Source organism: Ricinus communis, chromosome 1 (assembly GCF_019578655.1).
Source record: "Ricinus communis isolate WT05 ecotype wild-type chromosome 1, ASM1957865v1, whole genome shotgun sequence".
Taxonomy (NCBI): Eukaryota; Viridiplantae; Streptophyta; class Magnoliopsida; order Malpighiales; family Euphorbiaceae; genus Ricinus; species Ricinus communis.
This window is the reverse complement of record NC_063256.1, coordinates 11,738,875-11,759,369: the sequence shown is the minus strand read 5'-3', so window position 1 is coordinate 11,759,369 and position 20,495 is coordinate 11,738,875. Positions and strand designations below refer to the sequence as shown.

Here is a 20,495-nt window from a genome sequence, read left to right as displayed (position 1 = left end):
TAATTTACATAAAAAATAAAATTTAAAATAGAAAAAAAAAATTAATACAATAAATAAAAAAATTAAGAAAAGTAAAAATTTAAATATGATCAATGATGAATAAATTTATCATGTCTAAACATGTCTCAAAATGTTTTGATAGTCCCAAAAAAATATTAAATTACCAAAATATTCTTAAAAGAATAATAATATTCAATTAAAATTAAAATTCAGGATTGGCCAATGAATTCTTAGAGTTATCTGCTAACCCTTCTTATCTCACTTGCAGTGGAGTCACATGGCTTCGAACCATATTTTAATCTGCAACAATTCATATTTCATTTTGCTGTTAAATTTGATGACACAGAAGATTTAGCTGCGATAGACATTTTGTGCAGGAATGTTGATGGGATTTTGATTGATGGAGCTGTTGTTCTAGAGCCTAGTATATCTCAAGCTGCAGCCGAAGCAAGAGCTATCTTTTTATGCCTTCATCTAGCCCAGAAGTTAGGAATTAGATCTTTTGATGTTTGCTGTGAAAACAAAATTGTTGTTAATGCTATTAGTTCAAATTGTTAAGTCCCCTGGAAGATGTTTAATGCTATTAGCCAAGCAAAGGAGAGACTTCATCCTTTCCTTCTGGTTATTTTTGTTGTTGTGACTAAGACCAAGAATGGTCCTGCTCGTTGGGTGGCTAATAAAATCTTAAGGGGAAAGTCTTCCCTATACTTGGCTCTCTTGTCCTTCCACGGACTTTTATTGTATTGTATCTGATGATTGTTTCTTTTAATTGATGAAGTTATCCTTTGTCTAAATTAAAATTAAAAGAAGTATTACTTATTGGGGCAACTTATATTAAAAATAAAAATAAAAATAAACAAAACTAGTATACAAGTATACAATAGGAGGGATCATCTTCTTCCTCTATGAACCCTACAATTTGCTTCTCGGGAAGAATGCAGCAAAGGTATTGGCTGAAGAGAACATGTTTCTGCCGCTATGGGGCCGAATGCAAGCCCTCCCCATCCCACATGGATTAATGCAGGCAAAAAAAAACAGCCAATGCAGTAATTGGTACTCCTTCAGGAGGATGCTCTAAATGCCTACTCCCCCTGAGAGGCCTGGATGAGCCGATATTAAAATTTGATGCTCTCTTTTCCTTAATAAACTAGCGAAATTATACAATACTTTTATTTGTAATAAATTATTGGCGAATAAGCACAGAAAAGAAAAAAAAGTATTATGTAGTTGTGTTTTTAGATAAACAATTTTTTAAAAGTATATATTTTACCATTAACGTTTTTTATTTATAAAGATTCAGTTATTTTCACTTTAATTAGTCATTATTTATTGTGCTGCTCATATGTAATAAAATAGACTGAGAGCCAAAAAAATTGCTAACATCGTTATTCAGCGTCAAATTATGATGAAAAAAATCGTTACTTTGATAAAATCAATCTAATGAGTAAACAACAGCATTAGAAATTGTTTATTTCCAACCTATGTTTCCAAACATGATATAATATAACATTAAACCGATCGAAATGAAAATGCCAGAATCCTAATAACCATTTATTATAATAGATTATCGCCATATACCTTCTCTTATGCAAAAAAAAATATAAAAAATTATCAAAAAAAAAAAAAATTGAAGAAAAGAAACCACAAAGCTATTTTTGTACTCATTCCTAAATGATTTAAAGTGAGAACCCAGCCTAAATTCTAGAAAGCCTAAAATCAATTTTAGCACAGGGCTTAGTAGGGTCCTAGGCACAAGCTTAACAGGTCAGATCTGGCTTCAATGCTTGTGGTTGTATACTTGCCTATAGAGCTCATGTTGCCAGGATAATTCATTAGGCAGTATACATCACGAATAATGCTTAACCAGAACAAGGAAGTGAAGATAATACACTCCTGTCACTTCCTCCAGGTAGTGATCAGAGAATACAACAATATGGACAACAAGGGCCAATGGGCATTGCCATGACGATGATTCTTCTAATCAAATACTATGATGAATTCAAAGCAAAGAATTTATGTACTTATACAAAATTTCTCTTGGATGGAAGAGATGTTATGGTGATTCCCCAACACCACTGACATTATTACATCAATAAATTTCACACTAATTTCGTGTACCTAATATACAACAACACAGAAAGAAAAAAGAAAAAAGTAATGATTTTAGAAAACTATAAAATGACATGCTACAAGCAATCATGCTTGACGACCCCTTCTCTCGTGCATAAATGATAATCAAATTGCAGAAAGACTAGCCCATTTTCCAAGTTCATAAGGATCAGCATAGTAATATAACTTTACCCTATTTGACAAAGACAACCCCGCAGCCAAAGGTGAAGCTCTTAAACCAGAATCATCCTGTTCTGCTGGGTCATCTGTAAACATCATAACATCCCCAAGAAGCTTGAACAAAATTCTGCGTGTCTGCAACTGTCTGGGAAAATCAAAGTACATAACAGTTCCACCCTTAGCCTCTGGCAATCGATATTCACCTATAGTTACCATGTTGTGTGGTTCCTGTAAAAAGTATTTGTTTAGTCGAGATCTCAGGATGTTGAAAATACTAGATACAACAAATCTCTGGCCAAGATATTGCAGCCACTTATGCTTATTAAGAGTGATAGAGTCAGAAAGGGGAAAAGAAAAAAGGAATAAGATGATTGCACTAAGCTTATGCTTTCTATACTAGTTACTAGTCATTTTAGAAAATATAATTTGTCCCGAGCTTTCATGTAGAGTGGGTTTGCATTCTGCTGTTCCATTGAAGACTTCAAAATTTTATTTGATTAAACAGGGAGCATATATCTAAAATATGCCTCAAGTTCTCCAATTTTGAGAACTTTTATTATAAAAAATATGTCTATGGATGAATACAGCGTACAATCCAGCCTCATATTTTAATTAGCAAGCGATTTCCATTAGGCATTTGAATTTTCTAGAGAACTTCACAGCTTGCTTCATTCAGCAAGCAGCAGCCCTTTAGTCAATTTGGTAAGAGGGAAGGAACAGAGGGAGGGGAAGTCAAAGACTGGGGAAACAAAAGAAATGCTACATGGAAGAAACAAAAGAAAGGGAAGCAAACATCTATACAATACATTTTCAAATGCATGGGTACACAAATGCCACATACATTTGAAACTTACACATGGGTTCTGCCTGCTCCTTTGATACATTTAAACTTACATGTGGGTTCTGCTAACCTGTCTGCTCCTAGGGCAAGTTAGCTAGCTATTCCTCTGTCAGCACACAAAATTGTTATATTGCAGGCTTCTTTGTTTTTTGCTTAACTCTCCCACTTACTGCCAGTGAAATTTTTCTCTCCCTTGCCCTGCTAAAAAGTTTTCTGTTTCTTGTTTCCATTTTTTTCTCAAAGAGAAGTGAGCTGAGTATCAGGGTTGTAAACAGGTTGGGAAATCGATTTAAAAGCAAAATTCCTAAAGTGATAATTGTCTTAGTCTTACCAAGTTCCGACCAATAAACAAGTCAAACCAAAACTTCAGGCTTTCATTTTTTTCTGTAATATCCAACAACCAAACAAATTGACAAAGGCCCAAAGGCCCACAATATGAGTAACGATACATCACCTCCCTGCAGATAAACAACAGATAGAGAGCAACTCCTTTCTATAAGAGGTCTTGTAAGGTCTCTCACCTCTCTTGTCAGAAAGCAAAGCAAGATTTGCTGCCCATAAGAGGGCATTTAATTCACATAGAGAATTCAGCTGAAGAGGGACAAGATGCATAATTGGGCTCTAAGCTCTAATTTTGGGGCCTGATAATCAAATTGGGCCTAGTGAGAATTCATTTTCACTAATTATTTATCTATAATGATCAAGGCAGCTCAATCTGAGAACCATAAACTGAACTGATTGATCAGGTTTACAAATATTCCAATCATAGTCCAAACACATAAAAATTATCAACCACATTGTAGGTTGGTTTGCTTGAATTTTTGGGTTAGGCCACAAATTTGGTTCGACATATAGCCCTAGTTTCAATGATAGCATATCCTACTATAACTGGCCAGAAAAATTGATAGGCAGCATATTTCTCTTTCATAAAAATTGGCAGACAGCTAATCCTCATTCTGTGTGTAAAAGTGAGAAACACTCTTCCCCTCTCATAGAAGTGCTACTGAACAGAATTTAGACTTGAACATCACACTTCCAACATGGTGTCATGTCAGTTATTTGGTTGCAACATCAGCAGTGGTGTAATAAATTTGGTCTGATGGATGATACCTGGAGTGCAGAAACTTGTATATATAACACAGCTGGAGAGATATGTCTGTCCTCCAAAAATGTTATAGACGCATCCCATGCATCCATATCTGAAGATGGAGAATGAGTAACTCGAGGTTTTATTGCAGTGAAAGCATCAAGCCGAAATCCGGCAACCGTAGGAGAAGCAGGAGGCAAATATTGTTCCAAGACAAGATCATTGTCCATTAGCCTCTCAGCCTCAATTGGAACCTAAAAGATTGGATAAAGAAAACAAGTAAATATACAGGAAGAAAAATATGATTATTAGCTGCAAAATCCATAGCGTAAGAACCAGATCCTGAAGTGATTCTTATACCTTGAATCTGTTCAACTGTGGAGCCCTTTCCAGCCAGCTGTTAAATTTCATCTGGTCAGGGCCTTGTGATTCAAGTCCCATCTCTTTTCTGACAGGACTTCCAACGACTAATATCCTTCTAGCATGAAGACAAGGATCATTTTCAATTGATCCACCAAAAGAGGCACGTCGATTCACTTGTGCAAAAGGGTTTTCATCTAGTGATAAAAGATTGAAATCTTTCTCAAAATTAACAGAACTTGATCCAGGTCGCTGTAGACGTAAAGTTATCCAAAGGATTCGACATCTAACAGAATTCTTAAAGGAAAATTTTATGTGCCTAGGCACTTTATTATCTCTACCCAACTTTTCAGGACCATATATTTCTGAGGAAGATTGGGTCAGGGATTGAACATCCCATTTTCCCATGCATGACCTTTCTTCCTTCTGTATTTTATTGCTTGCCCAGATTTGGACCTGTGAATAGCAGTAGAAGCAAAATCAAAAAAGGTGAAAATTATGTACCAGAAATGTTTATGGCATCACTGTAACAGGTAGATACGGTTGTAAGCATAATTAATGTGCATTAGAAACAAGAAGTTAAAATAAATCGATGTGATAACTGCAACCAAAATTTATCAAGGACAATGGACGCAGCTATGCTGAACCAAGAGAAAACGAGGAGACTAAAACTTGCAAACTCAGAATTCTTATTTAATCCTCAAATAAGAACTAATAACAAGAGTTAATTATGGTGCTTGATATGGCATCAAAATTTATTCCAATTACAGGAGACCCCAGACCTTAGTAAAAATAGCAAACCTTTGTCCACAAAAATAAATACCAATGTAATAAAACTTTAATGTTCCAACAAAATAAAAAAACATCCAAACAAACCTCTCAAGTTGTAAAAGCTTAAGAGAAACCAAAATTTCTTATTTTTAATAATAGAAATTCCTATATATGGTCAACAAAACAATACACCAAATGCAGCCACCAGTTGTCCTTCTTTTCTCACTCCAATAATTATACTTAAGATTGTAACTGAGCCAAGTCAAGACAATAAATAATATATTTGAACTCAACTAAAAAGCTATACTCAAAACTCGATCAAGCTTTAAATTTTTATACTTAATACTCAACTCAATATGGCATTTGAAAAACCTAAGCTTAATCAAAATTCTATTATCACTAAATTCAAATTAAAAATCATTTCTATATTGAGCTTGAATACACTTGAGCAGTAAGCTTGAATTTAAGCTTAAATTGACATTTAATCATTCACATTCAGGATAATACAACTAATAGTTGAAAATAACGTAACATATAAAAATATCTATAGACATAAAAACAAGTTAATTAATTTATAAAGCTACCAAGCTATTCAAGTAGATTATTGTAGTAGTAAAACTTGGCTTGAGTAGTGCTTGAGCTTCTCTGGCTTAAAGACGGGCCAAAATAAATATTTTGCAAGCATAGCTTGAGTAGCTCAAAAGTGGCTCAAGTCATTTACACCCCATTATTTATTTAAACTTTTAACATAATCTCCTGCTTTGAATCTTGACCCTATATTTCATCAACTGGTTGAAATGTGCCCACCGTAAAAACATCAATAGGCTGGCATATCCTCCATCAACAATTCCACACACATTTATATACATGTATATACCTGACTAAATCTAATGGTTCATTATATGAACCATTTAACTTCTACATAGATCTAACAAATAAGAAACATAATAAAGGGACATGTGCACGTACGGTAGGAGCATCAGCTGCAGAATAACCACATGGACTAACAAGCATGATAACTCCACTGACATCAGAGAGGCTACTGAGAACAATGACAAATTCAACAGAATTGGTAGTTGGAGGAGCTTTCCAATACGAATGCCATGACCCAGAATCTAGTGGAGCAAGTAATGAGAAGAATGGTGCTGAATCTGTTGCAGTTTCAACCTAAAATGACATAATAGATTGTCAAACACAATAGAGATTCCAAATTCTAAACATGCAGTATTAAATCTTATAGCCAAATACTAGCATTTAGCTGAGCATTGATCATTATTAAGACTAACAGTGGCATTAATTCTTTCAGTTAGTTTCTAAGCTACTACCTCAGCCAAATACAGCATATGATATACAATTGCTTGGAATTACACTGCTACTGTTCTAAAAGGAGATGGTTGATTCTCTTCCGCAAACACTGAAAAAATCCACTATGCATACCTTAAAAACAAGGATAGCATACTAAACTGACGATGGATAGAGCATAGAGTTTCATCAGCATTGACTATATAACACAAGCATGTTAGCAAAAGAGACATCGCTAGCACTAGTTTTCTTAAACTATAATTAATTATTAAATATATCACACTTTTGTGATACTGTGCCCGCTGTAGTCCCAATATTTATCAAAAAAGCCCCAGCTTATAAGCTAAGAGTAGCTAGGACTTCAGCATGAAAAGCAGACAAGCAAAATGCAACATCTTCTCTTTGATCCCCTCACTAGTGGTCCTATTGAATGAAAAATTACAAATGATATGGGAGGAAATAATGCTACAACTTCAGGAATATTGGCCAAATAATTTTGGAAAATCCATCCATTTACTAATAAACAATTAAACGAAGAAAATTTGTGATAAACATAAAATTTAATAAAGGCAAGACCATACCGAGTATAAGAAGCTAGCCAATGGAAATTCCGCTAGTGACTCTTCCCCAGAAAGTAACTGTTGCACTTTAACAGCTCGTTGACTATCAGATGACTGACCTTCATCATAAACACTGCCCTTCAAGGAAGATCCTATAACATGATTGAAAGCTTTACATGCAGCGCTATCTGCACGATCCATTCTTCGCTGACTAATTAAGACTCTCAAATAGTCCAAGACCAATGCATCAAGGATAATATCGTGGCAGCATCTTTTACAAATAACACTATCCAGGGCTACCGAACGACTAGTGGAAATATCAACTTGGGTGCCATGGCTTGACCCACCCTGACTTGCTAGACCATTATAATTTGCACCATCCCTCAAATTACTACTCACAAGCAACAAGGCTCCTTTCCCAGCACAACAAACTTTACAAACCTTTCTTTCACATTCAGAACACAGCAAAATAGATTGCGAAGCTCCTGCAGAGGATGTCAGAGAGGATGCATGTACTGGTGCCTTTGATTCAGCACGCACCTCGCACATGCCACCAGAACAACTATCCCCAATTGCAGTAACATTCCAGAAATTTATCACATTATCATCTATAGTCCCAAGACCAATAGCAGCATTTATTTTGTCCTCAAGTGAAGTTTGTCCAAGTAAAGCAAGGGTGTTTGCCACCCTGCACAATCTTCCCATGTATGATTCATCAATTAATGCATTTGGATTAATTGTAGCAGGATCAATCCCCATGGACAACAAAGCTCTATCCCTTTCCGCGGCAGCAAGATTCAGACGAAGCCTTTCAATTTCAAGTTTCATAGCTTCCATAAAGTCTAATTTTCGTGTCTGCAAAATTGACCTAATTATTAGATGAAGTTTTCCACTCTAGCAGATTTAAACTTCAATAAGATGGAATAGATAATAACGACTTCATAGCCACATACTCAATTATTATGCCCATACGCTTGTCAAACATAAGGTAATTTATGTAGTTCTGCTACTAATGCACACAATCTAGATGATATTATAAAACAAGCAAAATGAATAGTATGAGCTGATAGTAGTTTGAGCTTGAAGAAAGTGGGCTTCTGTTTATTGATAATCAGAAAAATGTTTCTAACTGCTTTCTCTCCTACTTGCACTCATTCATATAGTCTTCCAAATCTCAATAAAAGTGGAGCAAAAATTGCTAAAAGCTGCATGGTACAACAAGTCGGAGAAATGGAGGCTTGGGATAGATAAGATATTCCTTTTAAAAAATGTCCCTCTTTTCCTTCTGCTCAAGAATCAGTATGTGCTCTTTTGGAAAAAGACTTGAGGTCCTTTTCCCATTACATATAATTTTACAGAAAAATTAATAATTTCAACATCTTTAATGGCTCTGTGGTAATTTAGGTTTCCTCAAAGCTTGAAGTAGTCTTTACCCATTTGTTTTTCCATTGTCTGATTTCTTGCAAGACATAAGAAAGGTTAAGATACCCATACATATAGTCCATGAACTATGATTTCATTAGAAATTTCTAGTTTAATGTAGGCATGTTGGACTAAGTTTTCAATTGCTTCCATCTTTAATCTCCTTCTAGTTATTGTGCAGACTTTTTTTACCTCACCTGATAATATTCTAACGTTGTTCTCTCTTTAGTTCACAACCAATCCTTACATATAGATTTCCAGACCATCAATACCCTAAATTTGTTAACCAATATTTTACTAAAGAATGTTAGTTTGCACTTTCTATAATCTTTCCTGCGCCAATAAACCTTCTTTTACATGTCAAGGAATCCAGCATCTAAGGTTGGAGTTGTTTTCTAACAGCATTTGAGCTTGGTCCTCTAATAGCTTACATTTTTTAATTAGTTTTCCTGGTGCCAATTCACCAATTCTATTGCTTCACCAGTGATATAATTTCTGCAACTTTCTCTAGTTCCCAGTTAGCAAGGCCCAATATATGAGACAGAGAGTTGGGGACACCACATTTATAATGTATAGTCATCACGGTTGCTACCATCTGTTTAAGCTTTTGGATGGGCCTTCTCCAAAATTTATGACATGATATGATAGAATACTTTAGCAGATATATATTACATTAAAAGTAGGTTGAACACGCCAGACTACTGATGATCAACCCAAAACAGAAACGAAAACAGAAATAGGACTAACAGAGATAAGATGACATTAATGGAAATCACAACTAAGGAATTTCTAGAAGAATGGAGATGTAGAGAAATACATGAAAAATATCTCTATGGATAAGGTGGACAATAATGTTATAGCACATAAGAAAAGGTCAGAACGCACCATTTTTGGCCCTGCAAGGGTCTTTAGACAATTTATATACTGCTGCGCACTATCCGTAGGCTTTGCATCTTGTGATGAAGAGAATTTCTTATCAGTTTCAGCACCATGAAATTCAACTACAGCGTTGTCTAAGAAATCAAGCAAATCACTTCCCTCTTGGATATTATTTTGCTGTAGTGGATGAGAGATGGGCTCAGAGAATGCATCCCCTCCTGTCAAAAGATCAAGCCAATCTGCAGAAGCACTTTGTTGTATTGATGCTGTCACAGGTTCAGCAGATAAACAAGTGCCAGATAATGAATTATTGTTGGTGCTAGACAAGAATGGATTAGTCTCCTCCTGAATTTTTTTGGCAAGTTCTGCTACTCTTGCACCAGAACCTTGATTATTATATATGCCTCCCCATGGAAGAGAAACTCCAAGAAATTCTATCTGTGAAAAAATGCAACATACTGACCCGTAACTAGAGTAGAAAAATACACAATCAACTAGAAAAAAGAAATCCAGAAGTGATATTCCAGTTAATAATACATCCAATTAAAATAATTCTTCAAAAGCACATCATAATTGATAATATACAACCAGATTGTACAGCATATCTACTAATGCATTTAAAAAACATGTATTCAGAAAAAAGCAGATAACTGTAAGTATCTCCACAATTAGCCATGAAACAAATATAAATATGGAAAATAAAAAATAAATGATGCATCACATAACACTTCCATAATAACTGGTCTCTACCTCACCAAGAGTCAAAGGACTTCTTCCAGAAACAGCAGGATAAAATGTAATAGCCACTATACGAGTAAGGAAGTCCAATTCTCCCTCTACTTCTTCGAATTCATACAATAGTGGAAGGATGGGTGTATCTTGAGCATGAAGACGTGCACCAGCTCCAGTGATAGCCATATCTTCTGCACTAATTGGTCCAGGTAATGGTATCAAAAGGTTTGTCCCATTGACACACTGAGGTATTGAAGCACCCTGAAAACAAGACCAGAAAAAGATTAGCAGCTTTAAGAGATTGGTTTTGCACCTATTGTGTTCATGCATACCTCTCTTATAACTTAACCTAAGAACACATAATCACATATGTAAGAAAATTCTTTTCCATTTTCCTTTGGCTAGTACAATTTGTAAGTACATGCCAATAACAAATAAGTAATTCTATTAAAATTCTTAAGCATGTTTTTTTGAAAGTGAGATTTAGAGTAATTATTGGACAGTGAGTGTTAGGAAAGCAGGAAAAAGCAAATGAAGCCAAAATATGGACTTTGGGTTGTTGTTAAACCCAAGCCTATCCAGCATTCTCAACTGGCTTCGCATTTCAGCAAGCTCGAAATTACTAACAGTAAACAAACCTTAGTTGGCTGTTTAGCATTTTCAAGCTTGGAGAAATATATACTATTCTCAGAAGTCAGAACTCTTTCAAAATGGGCAGGTTGCCACCAAGCAGCCCCTTGATGAGGATTGAGATTTTAATTCTGCCAGGTTTTGTGTTTCCTTTGCAGTTTCCTGCCTATTTAATGCTCATTATATAGGATAGTCCCTACCCTTATCTCTTCCTCTTCCAAGTAAGCTTCCATTCCTATGAGTAGTGAGAAAAGACAGACAACATTTCATGCTTTTGTGGTATTCCAATCTACAAGAGAAAATTAACAGGGGTATATATAAAGTAATGTACTTATTATCCTTTTCGATGATAAGCAACATTTTACAAAATTGAAAGGAATTAAATTTTAAGTTGACCCCTGAACCTAAATAAGAAAAAGTCATGTATAATTAAGACCATCACTTACCCCATAAGAAAAAAATTTATGAGGCGTCTTTATACACAATCTCTAAGAACAAGAATCAAGTTGTATATATGAGACAATACAGACCTCCACAACAAGTTTAAGCCCATCTAGGTGGCGTCCTGTCCTCACATCAACTGTTGACGGAAAAGTTGAATCATCTGCCCCGTGAGATACAGTTAGAAGAAGCTGACATACATGACAAGGCTCACCAAGATAGATAAAAAGTTCAACCACATCAGCAGCTTGTGGGCAAACCTGTTATACAAAACAATAATAAACTAAACTTACAAAACAATAAAGAAAAAACTGCTGGCAGATTTCAACATGAAAACCGTAGTAAGAGCGGAATGAAATAATTATAAGCAGTTGCAATTTGCGCCATTTTCCATAAAATGGAAAGACAAGGAAGAGAACATTCTAATACCCATATGAGATCTTTTCTTTTAAAGCTCAGAAGACTGGATCCACTAGGAAATATGTTGGCAGCTGGCTTTAGAAAGAAACCAGATGGTCGAGAAGGTACCTGCAAAGGTTTAGATGTCATAAATCAAATCATTCTTAATAGTAATTTGTACATTAAATTGGTTCTCAAATTGGAAGCTACATACTTATAGAACCAAATATTTTGAAATGGACTGAGAATTTCGCTCAATAGATACCCTTCTGAACCAAAAATTTTGAACCACACATAATTAAGCAGTATAATGCTACAGTATATATTTGGTCAATAAGTGTGGTATAATGGGGCTGAACATTAAAGAAAATTAATTGATAAGCAATATCACAAGCTAAATTATAATCCGCTTTAAAAGCAAATTAGCCATAGAAGGAGCTGGCAAGAGAAGGCAAAGTTTGGATCAAGTTGCTCCATGAGAATCAAAAATGAGATCTAACAATCTGGAATCACTTGCAGCACATGTCACAATTCTCAAGGCAATATGCCTCAAAAACTAACAAATAGACCAAATAATTTCCGGACATTCCTACAATGACTTCTCTTTTGCAATATGGCAAGGGAAAAGAATATTGCAGGTTTACACCAAACAACTAGTGACAAAATATCAATATTATTGCCAATAGTATACATTGCGAGATATATTTTAAAACATTCCCTTTTAGATGCATTTTCTTCTTGTAAATTGTCTTGTGATACAAATAGCCATTATATGTTCAAGATGCATTTCATCATTAATATTTGGAGCACAAAAACAAAGAAAGGGAAAAAAAACAGCCGTAGTCTTAATAAGACAAACTGAAATTACACAGCCCGGAACTCTCTCTTATGTGTTAACAGTTGTACTCTCATTTTTTTATTTTCCTTTTTTCCACTTTTCATTTAAAAATTAACGAAAAACAAATTGAGAAAGTACTTGAAGTCGAATGCAAATGAATATGAAAACAAACGATCACCCCAAGCAGATGGTTATCTTCTAGACTCTGCAAGTTCAAGATGTGAAACACCACAGTAAATTTATGGAAACTATCATTTCCTGGGAAATATACAAAGTAAAATAATGATCTTCGAACTTCTAGCATTCAACCCCAGCCAATAACGCTGTATAACTGCAAACATGGTTTATCTCCATACAATCCTTCGCTCTTTCTTATTTCTAAGAGCTATAAATGAATAAAGTATGAATCTGAAGTTTGTAGACAGGACGACTGACCACCATATATCTAAAAGCCTGTTTCAGTTTAGACACTCCATATGACCAAACAGTCAAAAGAGGAAACATGGGCATTAACCTCACTACACTACTAGCACATAAGACACATAAGATGATGCCTTATTTAGCTCTGCACTTTCCACATCCTATTAATCTTTATTTAATCAAAGACCGTGGACTAAAAGAAAAACAGTAAAGAAAAATTTGTGCGTTCTACGTGTGATTATCTAAAGAAGCATAGTTTGAATTAAGACCGTGAAAAAAGAAAGGTAATGGGGGCTTGCATAAATAATCATGAACCATCCAAAATTGGAATTCTATTACCTGAAGCCCCGGAAAATTGAGAAGGATCAAGAATATTCAGCCAATAAGAGAATCCACCAGGGAGCTTAAAAGTGGAAAGCCCCTTCTACATAAACCATACCTAACACCATCTGCTATTAACATGGGATTGCTCAAAAACTCCCTTACAAGCAAGCCCAAGAGATCACACAAACATGACATAATAGAGAAAAATGACAGAGCCTAAGACATTTGTGTAATATTTAGAGCAAATGAGCTCATTAGAGAAGTTAATTGAGATCATATTAAGGAAATAACATAGATATTCCAATCCAAAGCATGTTCGAATTTAACAAAGAGGTTCAAATGGCAAAGGGATAACTTATGAAGAAGCTTCCTTGAAGAGTAGGCGGTTGAGGAAATTTAGAACCACAAAATGAAGTTAGTTCAACTCAATTCAGTTTAGCTTTAGTCTCAAACTAGTTGGAGCTGGCTTTGATCCTTCCCTATTCACCTCAATTTAGGGATAAACATTCTGTAATCTAAGTTAGCCAGACAAGAAATTGTTATGAAGCGGCAGATGCTAGAACTTGAAATGCTCAAAAAGAAAGAAAAAAAAGAAGATATAAAAGAAACTGGTTATAGTTATAGCTGATATAAGAAAGCCCCAAAATAAAATAACATACATTCAGAGGTTTAACTGGAATTGATGGAAGATGCCTGAACAGTCTCATTCCAAGAAACATTTCCAACTGCTTCTGACGAGAGCTATCCACCACTGCATTTTTATATCTTCTTTGTAAAGTAATTTTCATATTCTGTGCAGCAGAAAACTGTTTAAACTTTCCTGCTTCTTCATTGAATATGCTAAGAATTTGGCTATGCATAGCTTTAGAACCAGTATAAAGTGTAGCGTGGATATCTCCAGCAAGAAGAAAAAGATCAGCTAACTGAGACACAGGAGATAAAATTGTTGACTGCTTGAACTCCTCAAACATCATATCAAATCTCTTCCAAGGCTTATCTGGGCAAGGATGATTCCATGTTGTGGTCCTGGTGTTATGATCAATATAATATGTCTTCCCAGTTACAGCATCAGAACGTTTCTCCCAGCCCGGTGGCAATGGAGCACTATATCCACCATGGTCACCAACTGATTGATAGCCATATCCCAAATCACTATCCAGTGATATGCCCAATCTCCTGCATTGCTCCACAAAAACTTGGAGAGCACCAAAGTAACTAGCAGCATTTGTTCTATCTAGAGAATCTGCACAGTTAAAACGTATAACTCCATTTTGATGTGATCTTAAGCAGAAGGCACCTGCAAAATCATCATTGTAGATGATTTCACCTCTGCAATCATTAAGTCGTTGCCGTGAAAGTAAATAGTCCCCTTCAGAAATGCCTATAGCCATAGTAGGTGCTTTGAGAAGTTTCCACAATCCCTCAATTGTTTGCTGTTCACCTTTTAGTTTCACACTAGCATGCCAGTCATAATTTATTAAATGTACTCGAGTATAAGGAAGTTTTCCAGTTGATCTGATGTAGTTCAATGATTCCTCAAAATGCTGAACTAGGAGACATTCTGATTTTCCTTCTCCATTCCTCAGCAGATTGATGCATACAATGGGAACAAAGGCTTTTTTCTTCTGACTTCCTCCAAAAGTTGCATCAAAACTTCGAGCATCATATCGTCTACTCAACCTCTGATAGTATTGTGAGCTTCCTTTATAAGGATCCCTATCTGAAACATAAATTTCTGCTTCTGCTGCAGTAATCTTTAGTTCTGCACCCCACCAGATTGGAATAGTCCCCCTTCGCCAGATGTAAGTGTTGAAAGGAACACTTTGACCAGTCCTTTTAGGCACCCATACAAGTTGCTCACACTCCACTTCATTTCCTGTTTATGCACATGCTTCATAAGTCCAGCAAAACTTGCTTGAAAACAATGAGATGAATGGAGCCAACTAAATGAAATAAACAGTGTAATATCAATGCTATATGAAGGATACAACAACCGAAAGCAGAACACTTTGAAAGTTTTTGTGCCTGAAAAAAGGACAAAAATAACAGTAACACCCTCCAGACAACATAAAAGTTGTAGCAGAAAAGTATATATGCATCTAAACACCAATTTATCTTCATTTTTGAATAATGAACAGTTCATTTTTGTTAAAAAGAAAAAATTGTAGTCCACAGTACCCACTATATACTTAAAGGTTGTGAATATTCAAAACTTCATAAAAGGCTACAAACAGTTTTAAAGTTAGGAAGCAAAAAGAACATGAAAGAAAACAGATTCAGAATAATTCCTAAATCTTAAACACCTAAGTTAACAACACAGGACTGCCTATTAGAAAAATAATTTCTAATTTGAAGTGATGCTACTGGATTATCTTACCTGTGCTAAAACATGAATTTAACCCCCTAGCCAAGTATCGGGTGCCAGGATGCAGCCTACTACGACGAGCTGTAAGAGCAACAATCCCTTCTAACTGACCCAAGCTTCCAAAACTTCTAGATTCTGCAAAGCCCTATACATTAATATCAAGCAAACAGAATCAAAATGTATAATTTCTATCTCAGCCATTATATTTTTCTGTTTTGAATAAAATAAATTGAGATTGTAGAGCATATAAATCCCAGTAAGGATGCATTAGAAAGAAAATGGTAATAAAGATAGGATAGAAAAGGGAGCATTCTGCAAAGGCCTGTCACCAATGTCAAGCAAACAGAATCAAGATGTATAAATTCCATGTTACGCACTTTTTTCTATTTTTTAAGATAAAACAAGATTGCAGTGCAAATAAATCCCAGTGACCATGTATTAGGGAAAATTTCAAATAAAGATAAAAAACAAGAAGAAGAGCACACAAACAGCAAAAATGGCGAGGAAGAAGTAGCTAAACGTAACTAAATTTACAAGAGAATATGCAATAGCCTGATACATAAAATGAACAGCGGATAAAGAATTGCCATAAGATTTTCAATAGCAAGCATACACAGCAAGATTTTAGCATATAAAAGTTGTAGGGCAAAATATAGCAAAATAATTTGGCAGAGTGGTAATGCTGGCCAAAATAAAGGTCATGATGAAGGAAACAGAGAAAATTTCTTCCCACAAAGCATTTTAATGGAGAACCAGAAAACCAATAATTCCAAATATCATTTCATAGGACAGTCAAATGCACCAAATAATTTGAAATACAATTAAGAAAAAGAACATAACAAACAGAACCAAAATAGTAGTGATCTAAATATGGAATTATGGATGAGTTGCTAACTTCATATTAACTTCTTCATAAGGATGGTATTCAAAGTACAGTTTCCTTGCACAAACACGAAAGAAAATGATAGATCAAAAATAGAATGAAGTAGCAAAACAATCCTGTACAGGCTAAATTTCTTGATTCAAGATGATCATTCAATTGGATTGAGGATATAAATTTGTTAGTTTCAAGTTGCCTAGTGGTAATTACTAAGAACTGCAGGACATGTCTAAACTCCAACACTTCTTAGGATCTTTAAACAGCAACTTAAAACAGATATGTTAATTTGTAGTTTGAAATCTGTGTGGGAGACAGACAGCTAACTTGCTCATATTCCAAGGCGATGTTCCTTTGTTGCTATCACAATCCTGAGACATAGAAGCTAATCCACTTTATCACTTTGCACAAAGTGCCCACAAAATAATGGAAATAAAATTAGTGGGCTGCACATCAGACTGACCAGACGACCAGCTTAACCCAACTCCTATGCATTTGGTTATATCTGTTTTTTATCCAAAGAATGAGAATAAGGTCTGCAGCAAGCCAGATGAAGTCAGATGTTTTCTAGTTGGTCTGAATCCAATGGTTAATGCGTTTGTTCTATGTTGAAATTAACACACCTTGGATTGACTCATATATGATACCATCTAAAATACTCAACCATAGGCAGCAGTATAAGTCTCAAGCAATCACAATATAAACGATAACATAATAATATTCTCTGATTCTTGGTTGAAACTTGTTCTAATTGATAGCTAGCATGTTTCACTCACCTCTTTTGAATAACTGTTAGCAATGCCTTCTAACAACTTAAGCAGCTTTTAGAGTAACAGTTAACATGACATTGCTTAAGCCAAAACTTCCATGTTGGACTCACCACTGGGATATAAGTGATGGTAATATAAAAAATAAAAAATAAAAATTAGAAAAACAGCTCACAACCTAACAGCACAAGTTTTCAAATAAAAGATTGTTCAATAGCTTCAGGCCAAAGCTTTCATTCCCTACAGCATAGGCCTCCACCTGAATTAGCAAGCCAACTCATTTGCATATACAATCTTTGTATTCATTCATTTATAATTTTCTTTAGCTTTGTCCAAATCAAATCTATGCATGCTCAAGCATACAGTATTTATGAGATATATGCCCATGCAACCACATAAGAGCAAATAGTGAGCAACAAAGAAAGCATCAAGCATAACGTGGATTAATTTCAAGTACAAAAGACTTTTAAAAGCAATAGCAATCAGAAAAGCAGTGTAAAGCTACTGAGCTTGAAACAAAACCTGCAGAAGAGTGACACAATGTAGTGGAAGCCCAATGTTTCTGAAAGATGCAGAAAACCATCCATTCCAGACAAATTCATCATCAGGCTTTTCTAAGGGGCTGGGGCTCGGAAAAGCTCGAGTTATATCTCTAGTCTCACAGAAATAGTGCTTCCCATCAATATCAAGCTCAGTTAACTCTTGAATATTCTTTACTTCTCCTTTACCTTGCTGCTCAGGATTTTGAAGTGATATCTTAATCCATTGGCTCTCCGTCACTGTATAGACACAACCTCCGCCAGGCAAATTCGGAATGCTGGCCGTTAACTTCGTAGCTACAAGAAGCAATCCAAAGCTTCCTAGGGCAGCATAACCTAAAATTGCCCTTGCATAAGTTGTACTCCTACATAGCCACCGAGATCCATTTGTAATATAATCTAAAGCTTCATCTTCAGATTTGAAGACGTCGTATCCAAGTTTCCCACTGTAGCGAAGTGCCCCTGTTGTTGGATCAATATATATGACCTGAGTGTCAGTCCTGGAGGACAAGCTCGCAACAATGTATACTTCACCAGAATCCAATGTCACAACGACGACAGATGTGTGTCTTGAACCACCAACTGCAAGAAAAACAAAAAACGTACAATAAAAATCTTAATCCAATTTTTGATACACAATATGAAAATTCATTAAATGATACGCACCAGGTGATTCCATGCGCACTTAATGAAGTTGTTTAACAGCTAGTGAAAGCTCCAGGTTTTAGCATCCGTGACGAATATATAACAAATACTCAACAAAACAGAACGGGACTGAAAAAGGCACAAGAATTTAATTAATCAACATAAGAACTAACTAGAAGTAAGAATAACAATACTGCAAAAGGAGAACGCTGATTAAAGCTAAAAGAAAAAATAATTGAAGCGTAGAATAAACAAAAAATGAGAACATTTTAAAAGTATTAAGTCAAAAAAAAAAAAAAACAAATTCAGTTCTAGCAATTGTTTTCCCATCTAACTTATTTTAATTTTTCCATGCTTATTGCTCCCAATAATATATCAACAATTCAAACATAAGATCTTAACAATATTCCATTAAAGATCTAACAAGCTTCATTTTCCAGAAACAAAAGAAGAAGAAAAAATTAAAAATTTATAACAATTTACTGTGAGAATAGAACTCAGAAAGCTTAACCAAATTTGAGAAAATTGAATTTAGAACGTAAGTTAATCTGACCTGATCGCGAACAAAGAGATGCAAGGATTTGAGAGAAAGAGAGAGTTTCAATGGAAATAAGTGGAGAAAAGTAGTATGTTTTTCTTAAAAAAGAAAAAGTTTAAAGAATAAAAGACGAAGAAAATAGAAATTAAAATCGCATACGGTACGGTCCAGATAATTAAAATTCTTGCATATCTAAAGTTTGTAATTAAATGATATATTAATTTTGGATTGTCTATTATTCGACGTTATGTCCCTTACCCTTTGTTTGGTTGGAAAAAGGCTGAAATTTACCTATAAAGAATAATTTCTGGTATAGATTGGCCCTCTATATTTTTTTTAGCCAGTTGCATATAATATCTCGCCAAACGAAGTTCTTAAGCCCTTCTTTTAAACTTGTTAATGACGGAGCTGAAGTTCAAAATATATAATGGTTAGTAGGACCGACATGTAAAAATAATTTAATAAATAAGTGGGACTCATCTGCTAGCCACATCAGCTTCTGATATAAAAAAAAAGTTTATTGTGAAATTGTGGGAGTTATTGTCATGTACTAACTAGGGATTGTAACTTACTATAATGAATCCCAACCACCAACCTTAGGTTAAACTGTAGGGGCTAAATCGATTGATTAAAGCTCATTTACTCTAACCCTAATACATTACTGAAATTACCACTCAACCATATAGCAAGGAAGTGAGTTACGACTGTATTTAGGTGTATACTATGTTTGCAAATTGGAGTTACCAAGTATGTTAAAGCGAAACATGTGGTTCTCACTGTTTTATTTTATTATGTTTTCAAATGTGATTGCTTTTTATTATTATATGTTGAGTTGTCCCTTTCGAAATAGTGGTCCTCATGTGGTGTAAACTGAGTTAACTATTGCGAAAGCTTTATTACTTGAGCTATATGTGGTTGTATACACTACGTATATTTGTTGTCTGCTTGATGTCACAAGAAAATGATTTTATTATTTTATTTTATGCAGAATGGATGGTATTGTGAATCTGAGATTTAATTGGCGGTAGATGGCAACTACATCCAAAAATTGATTATCTAGATCATGATATTGATATACTATATGGTTTTGATTCTGACTTCCTCTGCTATGGACATATTAAGGATAGATATAGAAATGTGCTTGGGTATGCAAATGTGGAACGTATTTTTGTACTTGAACTTGGAAAAGAAATGGAAGATGGATTGTATTTAGTTGAAGATGATGAGGGAATTAGGAGAGTTTTGAATTATATTAGCAAATACAATTGGGTGAGAGAAATAGATTTCTATGCTGATAACTCCATAGATTTTCAACCAAATATTCTGGAGATTGAATGGAATGTTGATGTGAATGCATCTGTTGCAGACATTAACAATAAAATGCCTACACAGAGTAGCTATTTCAATGTGGGTGATAGAGCTAATGCTAGTCAACCTAAGTCTATTGTTACTGAAGAACCTTTTTATAG

General features: G+C 34.9%; 1 protein-coding gene across 2 annotated transcripts; it reads right to left on the bottom strand.

The window, feature by feature from the left end:
• Positions 1-1,934: 1,934 nt before the first annotated feature.
• LOC8286368 (probable phosphoinositide phosphatase SAC9) lies at positions 1,935-19,193 on the bottom strand. 2 transcript variants are annotated; one of them, XM_002524816.4, is made up of 14 exons: positions 19,042-19,193; positions 18,510-18,617; positions 17,827-18,425; positions 15,673-15,805; positions 13,955-15,171; positions 11,744-11,842; positions 11,404-11,574; positions 10,262-10,504; positions 9,518-9,949; positions 7,232-8,065; positions 6,318-6,515; positions 4,578-5,033; positions 4,241-4,471; positions 1,935-2,517 (listed from the first exon to the last, which is right to left on the bottom strand). In XM_002524816.4, exons 2-14 carry the CDS (start codon positions 18,520-18,522, stop codon positions 2,236-2,238), a joined length of 4,908 nt encoding a protein of 1,635 aa, XP_002524862.1. In that variant the 5' UTR covers positions 18,523-18,617; positions 19,042-19,193; the 3' UTR covers positions 1,935-2,235. The 2 variants fall into 2 exon arrangements, with proteins under 2 accessions (XP_002524862.1, XP_015578272.1); XM_015722786.2 differs by lacking the exons at positions 18,510-18,617; positions 19,042-19,193 and having other exon boundaries at positions 15,673-15,795; positions 17,827-18,048.
• Positions 19,194-20,495: the final 1,302 nt, after the last annotated feature.

Bases quoted from the DNA above. Each gene is read 5' to 3' on its own strand.
- LOC8286368 (XM_002524816.4), bottom strand. The intron at 11,843-13,954 runs GTATGTTATTTT...AAACCTTTGCAG, and splicing joins TTCCAGTTAAACCTCTGAAT to GTACCTTCTCGACCATCTGG. The intron at 11,575-11,743 runs GTATTAGAATGT...TTTGTATAACAG, and splicing joins AAAGAAAAGATCTCATATGG to GTTTGCCCACAAGCTGCTGA.